Below are 11,861 nucleotides of genomic sequence, written 5' to 3'. Positions count from 1 at the left end.
GCCCCCCCCCCCCCCCCGGCCTCCAGTCTGGACCTTTGCTGCTAAAAAGCTGCTCTGGCAGCCCAGCTGTGGGCCTGAGGACACATGCTCAGTCACGCACATGTGGTGGAGTCCCACGTTTGAGATGTAATCAGATGTCAGGGATAGCATTGTTAGGGAGAACAGAAGAAAAGGGACAAGCTGAAGCCAGCCTCCGGGCCTTGGTACTATGGCTGGGCTAGAGCAGCAGGTTTTTAGGAGATGATTCACCTGGGAGGAAGCTGTGGGGGAAGGTGGTCAGGGAGAGAGAAATCTCTAAGAAATCTCTGCCTTCCTAGAGCTCAGTAACTCAGCTCCTGTGGGATGAGAAGCAGCAATGCAGATTCGTGAGCAGGTAGAGGAGAGGGGTGCAGGTGGCCAGCACCTTCGGTCTATTTAACTTGGCCTGAATCCTCCTCCCAGTTAGGACAGAGAGGGCCACAGGGAGAACTGATTGCAAGAGGGCAAGATTCTATAATCCTCTCTTGCCCTTTCACCTCATAAACTCTGATACGCCAAACATTTGGCCTGATGAGAATGACCATGAACTTGCTGATGTGCACGCGGGGTGATGGCAGGTGTGTATACTTCTTTCCTGGCCGGCCATTCACTTTTCAGGCTATCGCTCAGATTGGATAGGAGAGAGTTGGTGAGGAAGGAATGGAGAGAGCAGGATCCCTGGATTCCCTGGCCCCCAGACTCCTTTGACTGTCACTTGTAATTGTATATAATTTTTATGTTTCTTGCACCATTCCTCATGCTGTCTTCCTTAGTCTAAAGTCCATGTGGGAAGGGGAAAATGCTGAACATCCTTGTATAGTTTCCTCAACTGTCCGAGCCATGTTGTACATAGATATGTCATGTTATTATATATATAAATATATATATAATTTTGTACGTTTTCTTCATCTCCGATCTTCTCGAATTTTGTACTTTTTTCTTTTCTGTCTGAGCTGCTTTCTCTATTGGTCATTTGAATCCTCAAGACTGAGGTCACAAGTCTGTTTTTTTAGTAAGGAATAGAAGAAATAGAGAAATCAGAAAACTCTTGGTCCCGCTCGCTCCCTCTCTACCTGGTCATCTTCAAGGCTGAGAAAACAAAGAAACAAGCCACATTCTGTATTTGCCGCCTGTTTCCACAGCATGAAATACATCACTTCCATGGCAAGAAGGCTCATTCCCAAATCCAAATCCAAATCGCTTCGATTAAACCTGGATTATTAAATCCACTCAGAACAGCCTGTGTATTGCCGGGCCCTGGCTTCCATGCCATCCCTCCTCATCACTGGGTGCCCCCCGTCAGCCTCTGCTGCTGCACGTGCCTATGCCATGCCTGTGGAAGCAGGCCTGCTCCAAGCCAGGCAGCCTGAGCCCCTGCAAACCTCCAATTACTTTGATCTTGTCTAAAGAATTTTCTGTACTGTTTTCATGGCCATCTCCAGAAAGACAGAGAACACTGTTTTGTAGATAGAAAAACCCTGAAATTCTCTCTCCCTCTCTCCTTCTCTCTCTTCCCCTCCTCCCTTTCCTCCCTCTTTCCCCCTTCTCTCTCTCTCTCTCTCTTCCTGTCTCTCCCTCTCCCCTCCCCCCTCCCCCTCCTCTCTCATCTGTCTCTCTGTCTCTCTCCGACTCTCTGCGGATCGGATTCAGGCTTGTGCCAGGTAGCCTAATGATTGTTAAGTATGGAAGAGTCACGGGGTAGGGACTGGGATGGAACTTCGGGTTTTTTCCCTTATTACTTGACAGTGTTTTCTTTTTCTTCTTCTGTGTTCGTCCGCAGCGGCCAAGTTGAATGATGTTGCCCGGGGCTCCGCCAGATCCTGAGACGCTGCCCTCCTGGGTCCTGTGCTGGCTCCTGCCCCTCCCTGCTTTTGCAGCCAGGGGTCAGGAGGTGGCTCGGGCGCGGGCTGGAGAGGCAGAAGCCCCTGCCCGGCGGTGTCCCAGCGCATGGGGCCCCTTGGGCTGAGCACCAAGACCCTGAACCTTTTTTGTTTTACCTTTTTTCCAAATAACTGTTGGGAGAAATCTCAGTGAAATCCTGGCGGGGATGGGAGGGGGTGGGTGGGGCGCGGGTGTGGTGTTTGAGAGGGTGGGGTGGGAAATTTGGGGGGGATATGAAATAGGGCTTGGAGTTGATAAAAACATGCCTGACTATCCTCCTTCCTAACCATGTGGCTGGTGTGGGATGGGTGTGAGGGGGAGGAGTGGAGTAGACTCCAGATGAGGAGTTCCAATTCAGCTCTGTAGAGAAATGCCTTGTTTGCTTGGATGTGGCTGGGGATCTGGTGTCAGATAAAAGAAACTGTCCGTCTAAATATGACAGATGCAAACAGCTCCTCTGGTTCTGCAGAGCAAGCTGAGAACACAATTAATGTTAATTGTTCGTTGAAAAAAGTGCTGTCCTTGAAATAGATTTACTGTGGGGAGAAGGGCAGTGAGTGGGGAAAGGGGGCCATGAGCGTGGGGAGCCCCACAGAGCCCAGGAGACTTTTTCAGTATTTGAAATAAAAAAAAAAGAAGACAACCCACAAAAAAACACAACCCAGAAATACTCTGAAGCAGTTGGTGTGTTTTATTGGGGTTTGGGGAAAGGGAAGAAAATGAAACTGAAGACACCATTCAGGGGAGAAGCTGGTGTGGAGCCCTGAGTTCTAAGGAACAGGGGCCCTTAATAGGGGATGTGACTGGGCTTCCCACTTCCATCACTCAGGGAGAGCGAGTAGGGATGTTAGCATATAGATCTGGGCTTTTCCTGACTCCCGTCTATCCTTTTGTTTCTGTAGCTAATGTAGAAGATGCATCAACCTCAGGTTTTGGCTCACAAAATGAAGAATTTGATCTAAATAGTTTATTAACACCTAGAGCTTAGTTCAGGCTAAGCAAAAAAGAGAAGCCCACTCTTCCTTTTCCCTTTCAGTCTTCCATTCCTTCACAAGTTCTCATGTCTGTGAAGGAGAAATGTGACCTCTAGTAATAAGCCAAAAGGAACTCAAGCCTTTCTGCTTGTGGCCAGCAGGAGGCAGAGTGACTTCTTTCCTCCCCACCTCCCAAGCATCGACTGCAAGAAGTTACAAACTGCTTGTGAATGTATTATAGAAAAGAATGTTACCAACAAACTCACACCTGTCTCCCCAACACACACCAACATTGACATGTGTCTCTTTGCCTATTTTGCCCAACTTTGAGGAGAGTATATTATATTTTCCCAAATGTGATTGGCTTCTCAAATGAGTATGCATCAAGGAAGATAAACAAGGTCCAGTAGACATAGATATTCCAGAGAACTCTCCATCTTATTGAAGGGGAAGGGCACTTCTAAACTGGACTAGGAATGTTCTTCTCAGTATCTGACTCATTCTTAATGATCCTTAATCAGAAGTTTTCCAAATATGTTTTCAGCTACTCAGGATGTTACTGACTTGCGCTCTCCTGATTTAGCCAGGGGATTGTGATGCCTCCCAACCACTGGCCTTTCTGAGTGAGACCGTGGTATGGAGATACATTAAAAACATTCCCTACTTTTGTGGGGTTTATTGTCTTTGTGGAAGAAAAGCTATGCAAAAGTTCACATGCTTCAGAAGTTATAAACTCAAAGCAAGGAGCTACACATACACAAATTAGTAGAATGTTTACTGTGGTGGGGTTAGTGAGTCTTCTCAACCCTCCTATTCCCCTTAAACCAATCCCATGACTTCTGAGCATGCCATCCCTAGTGTATGTTTGCCACGTGGATACAGGTGGGGAGTGAGATCAGTGAGGCTGAATGTGGGGGGATCATTCAGTGCAGTTTCGTTTTTAATACAGGTAAAGTTGAAGTATAGAAATAAATTACTTATAAGGTGGCAAAGTTAGTTCGCTGAAGAGCTTGAGATAGTATCTAGGCTTTTTTTTTTTTTTTTTTAAGAAGGCTCCACGCTGGGCATGGAGCCCAGCCCTGGGCTTGAACTCAGGACCCTGAGATCAAGACCTGAGCTGAGATCAAGAGTCGGACGCTCAACTAACTGAGCCACCCAGGCGTCCCATATCTAGGCTTTTATATGACTTTTCCATTATTCCTGGTTTTCCTGGTCCTTAGTTTTAAGCTGTAGTCTTAGGAATCCTGGGTGCCAAGAAAGGATTGTGGCAGTCTCTATTGTGGTGTAAAACCTTGCCATTCCTTCTCCCTCACTCCCATACTGCGGGGCCACGCAACCAGAACAGACTGCTCTGCACTGCTCCAAATGGCGATTCCTGCCCATATTCCAGAGAGTGGAGTCCAGAGTTCTTCCATTCCTCCCAACATGGCTGAGTGATGATTCTGCTGACAAGCCTCTCAGCCATCTGATACATAGGGTGGCAGGGACAAAGTCACCATGATTCTTGTCCAGCAGCATTTATTTTGAGCTAATGTGGCCTGGGCATGGAAAATGCAGGCAAAAGCAAGCTAACTTGGGAGAGTCACCGTTCAGAATATCTGCAGTGAGCAAGCAGCCCTCGGGTGTGTAGTGCCCTCTGCTGGGCCTTTGAGGGGGTTACCAAGGAAAGGGAAGCTAAGCTGTGACAAAGGCATACAAATAAATGCAAATTCATGTAGTTCTACACAGGATGCCAAGAGCCAAGGGAAGGAGAGTCAGGAGAGGAGTTGTTAGCTGAAATTTTCTTAGAGATGGGGGACTTTCTAATGATAAGGTGAGGCCTCCCATGCTTGGGCAAGAATATGTTCATTCACATGTAACTGTTGAACACACTTTGCAATTAGAAATATTAGCTATTGTTGGGCAGATAGACAGTGTAAGAAATGGTGTCTGCTCTGGAGGAACTTGAAGCCTCATTGAGACAAAACTTCTACATATGATGCAAGACTGCATAGCATCAGTCAGGCTGTGGTAAAAGAATTCTGAGGGGTGCCTGGGTGGCGCAGTCAGTTAAGCGACGAACTCTTGGTTCCGGCTCAGGTCGTGATCTTAGGGTCATGAGATTGAGCCGTGTGTCAGGCTCCATGCTCAGCTCAGAGTCCGCTTGGGTTTTCTCTCTCGCTCTCTTTCAAATAAATAAATCTTTTTAAAAAAAATCTCAGGGGCACCTGGGTGGCTCAGTCGGTTAAGGGTCTGCCTTTGGCTCAGGTCATGATCCCAGGGTCCTGGGATCAAGCCCCACATTGGGCTCCTTGCTCAGCGGGGAGCCTGCTTCTCCCTCTCCCTCTGCCTTCTGCTCCCCCTGCTTGTGTGTGCTCTCTCTCTGTCAAATAAATAAATAAAATCTTAAAAAATTCCCAGAAGGGAAAATCCAAAGGGCTGGAATCATTAGGTAAATATTACTGGTGGAAATGGAAATTGAACTGGGCCTTGAAAGTTGGATAGTACTTAAATAGTCCAGTTCGAGGGGCACTAGGTGGCACAGTCGGTTAAGCCTCTGACTCTTGATTTCGGCTCAGGTCGGGAGATCTAGCCCCAGGTCAGGCTCCATGCTCCGCATGGAATCCGCTTAAGACTTTCCCTCTCCCTCTGCCCCTGCCCTGTCTCTCTCTAAAAATAAATAAATCTTCAAAAAAATAATAAATGAATAGTCCAGTTCAGTTACTTAATAAGAGCCCAAAATATGCCAGGCACTGTGCTAAAATATAAGTGATATGTGGGTGCTTTCTTTTTGCACATGAAGAAACCATACTATATTGTTAAACTTGGGTCATAGAGGCCTAGCTACGTAGAGAAAGAGGGATGAGTAAATAATTGCTAAATGTTTTGAGTACTTAGGATGTGTCAAGCCCCATGCTACGTGCTTAACTTACACCCTCTCATTTATTCCTCACAGCAGTTCTATGAGTAGGCAGTCAGACTCCTGCCATTATACAAGTGAGGAAACTAAAACAATAACTTGCCCAAGTCACACAGCTTCTGAGAGTGGAAGCAGGAGTCACTCCAATGCCTACAAGGGGTTCAGGAAAGAGTAATCAGGAATACTTTCATGGAGTAAGTTCTGAGAGAGGAGCAGGATTTCTCCAGAAAGATAAGGTGATCAGGGGCATTTTGATAGACCAACACTTAGACAAGGATGAGACAGTGTGGAATGGGTGGTGCTTCAGCAGCAGTATCGGGTCCTAGGGAGTGGCTGGTCCAAGGCCAAGAAGGCAGGCAGGAGCTAGGTTACAGAGGATATGGCAGGCAGGCAGGCCCAGGGACCTCTGAGGGGATGGCAGAGAAAAGACCTGGTCAGATCTGTGTTTTAGGTAGGTTACTGCCAAATTGTGTGAAGGGCTTTAAATTAAAGGTGAAGGATTTAGGGATGGACTGGTTCTAGTGTCAAGCTGTCTGGTTTTAAATTCTGATTTTGATATATTTTGGTAACTCAGGACAAGTTTCCTAAACTCTGTTTGCTTCAGTTTATTTATTTATAAAATAGGAATGATGTGGTACCTACCATAAAGGGTGGTTGTGCTGATTAAACAAAATAAGGCGTGTAAAGCCCTTCAGGGATGTAACAGCACCTAAGAAATGGTTTCTGCCCTCAAGGCGCTTACAGACTATAGGGGGATGTGATAAAGACGGGTAGGCAGACAGAATACAAGATGGGAAAGATGGGATAAGCACAAAATGCTCTGAAAGCACTCACCTAATTTGGGAGGTGGAAGAATAGTCAGGAAAATCCTTTCACAGAAAGTAGCTTGTAAGCTAAAATCTGATGGAGTAGTAGGACATGGTCATGTAAAGGGGTTAGATTGGGAAAGGGGGTCTTCCAAATGGAAGGACAGCATGTGAAAAGATTTAGAGGTATTGTGTTCTGGGAACTTAAAATAATTGAGGGGCACGTGGATGGCTCAGTCAGTTGAGTGTCCGACTTCTGGTTTCTGCTTGGGTCATGATCTCAGGGTCATGAGATTGGGCCCACTCAGTGGGGAGTCTGCTGGAGACTTTTTTTCTCTCTCCCTCTGCCCTCCCCCCTGCTCGTGCACTCTCTTTCTCTCTCTAAAATAAATAAATCTTTAAAAAATAATAATAATTGAGAGTAGCTGTAGCATACCAAACAGCAGATGGGGTGCAAAGAAATGGGTGGAGGGAGGGGAGAGTCCGATCACAAAGGGCCCTTTGGACTTGATCCTGGAGGCAATGAGAAGCTGTGAGATTTTAAGCAAGGTAATGACATGATCAGATTGGCTCTTTAGAATAATCTTTCTGACCACGGTGTGGGCAAGAGACTGGAGAGGGTAAAATTGATGTATTTAGAGGGGCTGTTAACAGGATGGAAAAGTTAAGGGATTTGGTTGTTATGAAGGGAAAGATGATGATTCAGTTTGTGGCATAATAAATTCGAAGTAGCAATGCAACACCTAAGTGCGGACACTCCACTTAGTTAACTGTTACCATGGGCTAGTTATGAGTAAGACAGACTATTGTGTTGCTACAGATTAGGAACTAAAGAAGGTAAGGACAGTGGGGATGAAGAAGAGTAGACAAATCAAGAAATACACGGAAAGTACAATCAGCAGAACTTGATGGGGGGGCGGGGTGTGCGACTTGGGAAGAGACAGGACTCTAATAAAAAATTCCTAGGTTTCTGGCCTGGGTTACTGGGTAAAGGATGATGTCATAACCTAGAGAGACACTACTACTGGAAGAGCAAGTTTAAAAAGGAAGATAATGAGTTCAGTGTTGCAGAAGGGATGATATGAGGTGCCTCTAGGACATCCAAGAGTAGATGACTGGGAAGTTACTGGATTTATGAGTCTAGAGGTTGGAGAAGTCAAAATAGGAAACTCCACTAAGTGGAGTGTCCGCACTTAGGTGTTGCATTTAACACTCTAATGACCATGGAAGTGAAAGCATATAGAGCAGAAAGACTGGAGGGCTGACCCTGATGAAAGCTAACATGTGGGGCGCCTGGGTGGCTCAGTGGTTAAGCGTCTGCCTTCGGCTCAGGTCATGATCCCAGGGTCCTGGGATGGAGCCCCGCATTGGGCTTCCTGCTCGGTGGGAAGCCTGCTTCTCCCTCTCCCACTCCCCCTGCTTGTGTTCCCTCTCTCGCTGTGTCTCTCTCTGTCAAATAAGTAAATAAAATACTAAAAAAAAAAAAAAGAAAGAAAGCTAACATGTGAAGGGAATAAAGAAAAGGGCCCAACAAAATAGGAGAATCAGGAAGATGTGCCCAGTGACAAAGTTTATTCTAAGAACTGGGTCGGTCAATAATGTAAAATGCTATTGGAGGTTGATGAAGCAAAAAATTAGACTATCTCACCTCTGTAATAAAAAGTACCCAAAAGGGCGCCTGGGTGGCTCAGTCATTAAGCGTCTGCCTTCGGCTCAGGTCGTGATCCCAGGGTCCTGGGATCGAGTCCCGCATTGGGCTCCCTGCTCAGTGGGAAGCCTGCTCCTCCCTCTCCCACTCCCCCTGCTTGTGTTCCTGCTCTCGCTGTGTCTCTCTCTGACAAAAAAATAAATAAAATCTTTAAAAAAAAAAAAAATACCCAAAAATGTCAAGAAAGAAATGTGCCACAATAGTGGGTAACTATTGGTCAGGAATATACTTTAGAGTATACATGTATGTCCACTTTCTGTACTTTTCAAGATTTTGGCAATGAGCATATATTTGATAGAGGTCACTTTAATTCTAAAAACAATAATAAAATCTCAAAATGTTTTTTTAAAAAACGTACTAAAGGGTGTCCATTTGATTTGGCAGTTAGTAACCATTTTGATCCACCAGTGTCAATGGATTGGTAGAGGTAGAATCTTGCCTATCGAACTGAGTAGTGTGGGAAGATTGTTGTTGTTTTAGGATGGGAATGATTTAGGCACATTTATTGACTGAGTGAAAGGAACAAGTAAAAGTTGAAGCTCAGTACAGAATGAGGAGTGGATGAAAATGAGTTCAGGTGGATGTGGTCAATTAAACATTTCAGCAAACATTTATTAAGCACTTACTCTGCGCCAACCACTATGCAAGGGGAGGTGCTGGGGTTAGTCTAGTGTGAAGCGAGCTAAGTAGGAAATTGGTCTCAAGCAGGAAGATGTATACTGCATCCTGCTGGAGACTCAAGGTGAAGATATAACAATGGGTAAACTCACAGCTCTTTGTGACTGGGAGTCGGTGATTGATGGGAATCCTTGTCTGACAGCTTCATTGTTCTTTGTGGAGATGTAAAGTTGCTAGTTGAGAGGGAGGTGGGAGTTAGGGGGCTTTTTTGAGTGGCCATAGTTTAGAAGAGATGATGAGAGCACCGAATCCTAACCACTAGACCGCCAGGGAAGCTTAGAAGAGATGATGAAAGGGAGGGGAACGGAAGAGAGCTGACAATAATACTAAGTAAAAGGTTTAGGGAACAGTGTCAAGGGCCTAACAGGTTGGAAACCATGAATGTATAATCCTTGGAATGTGTAAGCTACTGGAATGGTTACCAGTCTATATATTTCTGCTACTTTCTCTAGCAACACCCAACTGCCTGGGTACAAAAGCAGAGAAGATACATTACCATTTAGCTCCTGGATCATGATTTGTAGACACAGGGAGTGGACTCAAAAGGGAATAAGGGAATGAAAGGTGCTGGGGAGAGAGTTCAAGAAATCCATCTGATTCAGACCAGGTAAGAAGGTAGGCTAAGGAAGGTATGATCAACTCTGGTCAAGAGGAGTCTTGATAAGGTCAAAGAGCTGATGATTTAGAAGTCAAAGAAGTGATTAAGCTGGAAGCTCAGGACCTGGTAGTCAGAATGACGTTAAGAGTTGAAGATTTTAGAGTTGGAACTCTTCCATGTAACAATGTGGGTCATAGGAATGGGTGTCTGAAGTGGAGTAAAAGTAAAGGTCATTAGAGTGTTAAAGAACAAGGGAGTTCCCACATCCAGCTGCAAAGGTAGGTGGCTCATGTATTTGTGGTTTTGTTGTTATCTCTTGTTAAACCCAACTGCATTTTTTTAATAAAAGATTAAACCATTTAGCTTAGAAAACAACAACAACAAAGAATTATGGGCATAGAATGTTTGGATCAGCAAATCAGGTTGTTGGAATGAATCCAGAATTATTCAGGATTGGGGAAAAGATGAAGCCTAGTACCATCCTGGCATAGAAGTGACCAAGACTAGCAAAGAACATAGAGTTTAGCCTGATGGAATGAACTCCAAAGCAGGAGGAATGGCATGTAAATATCTTGGACGAATAATGACCTGAAAATGACCTTAGGGAGCTAGAAGTATGTCAGTTTCCCCACTTTCTGATATTGGAAGGTGGGGGGGACCTCTAGGGCTGCAAACAAAGCAGTGTCTTAGGGGAAACCCAGATGTAATTTGAATGAGTGGGTTGAGGGAAATTCTCTAAAGAATTTCTGTGTGAGGCATCAGAGAAATGCGTAGACCAGGGGTGAAGGCATAAGTGAGTGGAAGAGTTCTGCATTTCGGGCAGAATCCAAAGATTATAGAAAGATGGGAACCACTTGTGCAATGAATTAGCCTTAAGGTTCCCAACTTTGGTTTACAAGCTGTTTGGTATCCGTTTGACTGAAGACCCCAGAGGATTATGAAGCCCAGTCTCCTCAGGCCTGCCTGAGTGATAGGTACTGAGTGGTAGGTTAAGGATTGCACCTCTGAGAAGGCATCCTAGGGAAGAAAAGGGAATGGAGCAGTTTTCAACTGATTACAAAGAGGAACAATCAGGCTAGACTAAAGCAAACAACTGGAAGGGGGTCCTTCACTCATTTCACAAGTACGTCTTGAACTACCAGGACTTTGTCTTATTTACTGGTATATCCCCACCATCAAGAATGGCACATAATATGTGTTCAATAAATATTTGTTGAAGGATGGAATTGTTCATTGTGAGTCTGTCACTATTCAGAAAAGATTACAAAGAGTCTGGCGTCTTGGCGGCAGTCTCTGAACCGCAGCTGGAGTGGGTAAGCAGAGAGATAAAACCTCTCACGGGAGAACAGCATTGGAAGGTTACTCCCTAGACAAAGCTGGGCCTCTCTTTTGGAAAACTTTTAGATGAGCCACATGACTCAGAACAAGTAAGAGCCAAGGGACTCCTGGGTGGCTCAGTCAGTTGGGCGGCTGCCTTCGGCTTGGGTCATGATTCTGGGGTCCTGGGATCGAGCCCCGCATCAGGCTTCCCGCTCCGTGGGGAGCCTGCTTCTCCCTCTCCCCCTCCCCCTGCTTGTGTTCCCTCTCTCGCTGTGTCTCTCTCTCTCAAATAAATCAATAAAATCTTTAAAAAAAAAAAAGTAAGAGCCAAATACTCCATCAACCCAGGATAGCTTCTCTTCAAGACATTGAAAGGTCTCCTTATGACAGGAAGAGAGCACTCAATACTGATAACCACACTGTGGTAAAGTGGCCCCTTCAGGTAAAAAAAAAAGTTTTGATATAAATGGACATTTGGTGATAGAGGCACTTAGTGTATTTAGATGGACTTTTTTTGAGCCTTGTTTTGACATATTTATCATAGGTAGATACTAGAGATTAATACAAAATATGAACTCTTGGTTATTAAATCTTTCTTATAATATTTAGTTGAAAAGCTCGAACTAAATAGAATTGACACAGTATATGAACTTTTCTCGGAGTATTCAGATTAACTGCTAGGACTGCATATCCATGAACAAGCACCATTCTTGATCTTGTGCCAGCCACCTGCCTTACAGCCTCAAACCCAACTGGTAACATCAAACGGATACTTATGCTAGAATATTTATATTTTCAACTAGAAAGAAAACTGTCATGCACTAGCAGACCTGTTGTCAGGGGGCGGGGGGGGCAGTTGGCAGAAGCAACTTACTGTTGTTAAAGTTACCCCATGAGGAGACCACCTACTCAGATACACAAAGGGAAGTCCTGGCATCATTCATGGATCAGGAGTCCTGGCTCAGCATTAAAGGGCCAT

The 11,861-nt window shown here is 45.1% G+C and overlaps 1 protein-coding gene across 1 annotated transcript in view; it reads left to right on the top strand.

Annotated features, from left to right (window-relative positions):
- Window positions 1-10,783, top strand: part of ENSA (endosulfine alpha) — a 15,328-nt gene extending 4,545 nt beyond the window's left edge. Inside the window, exon 4 of the mRNA XM_006728328.3 lies at window positions 1,799-10,783. Coding sequence (XP_006728391.1) covers window positions 1,799-1,814 — 16 coding nt within the window. The 3' untranslated portion in view covers window positions 1,815-10,783. The remainder of the gene's footprint in view (window positions 1-1,798) is intronic.
- The last annotated feature ends 1,078 nt before the right edge of the window (window positions 10,784-11,861 follow it).

The sequence above is a fragment of the Leptonychotes weddellii genome, chromosome 4 (genome assembly GCF_054177405.1).
Source record: "Leptonychotes weddellii isolate Sample4059 chromosome 4, ASM5417740v2, whole genome shotgun sequence".
NCBI classification, from domain to species: Eukaryota; Metazoa; Chordata; class Mammalia; order Carnivora; family Phocidae; genus Leptonychotes; species Leptonychotes weddellii.
This window is presented reverse-complemented; position numbering and strand designations above follow the sequence as displayed.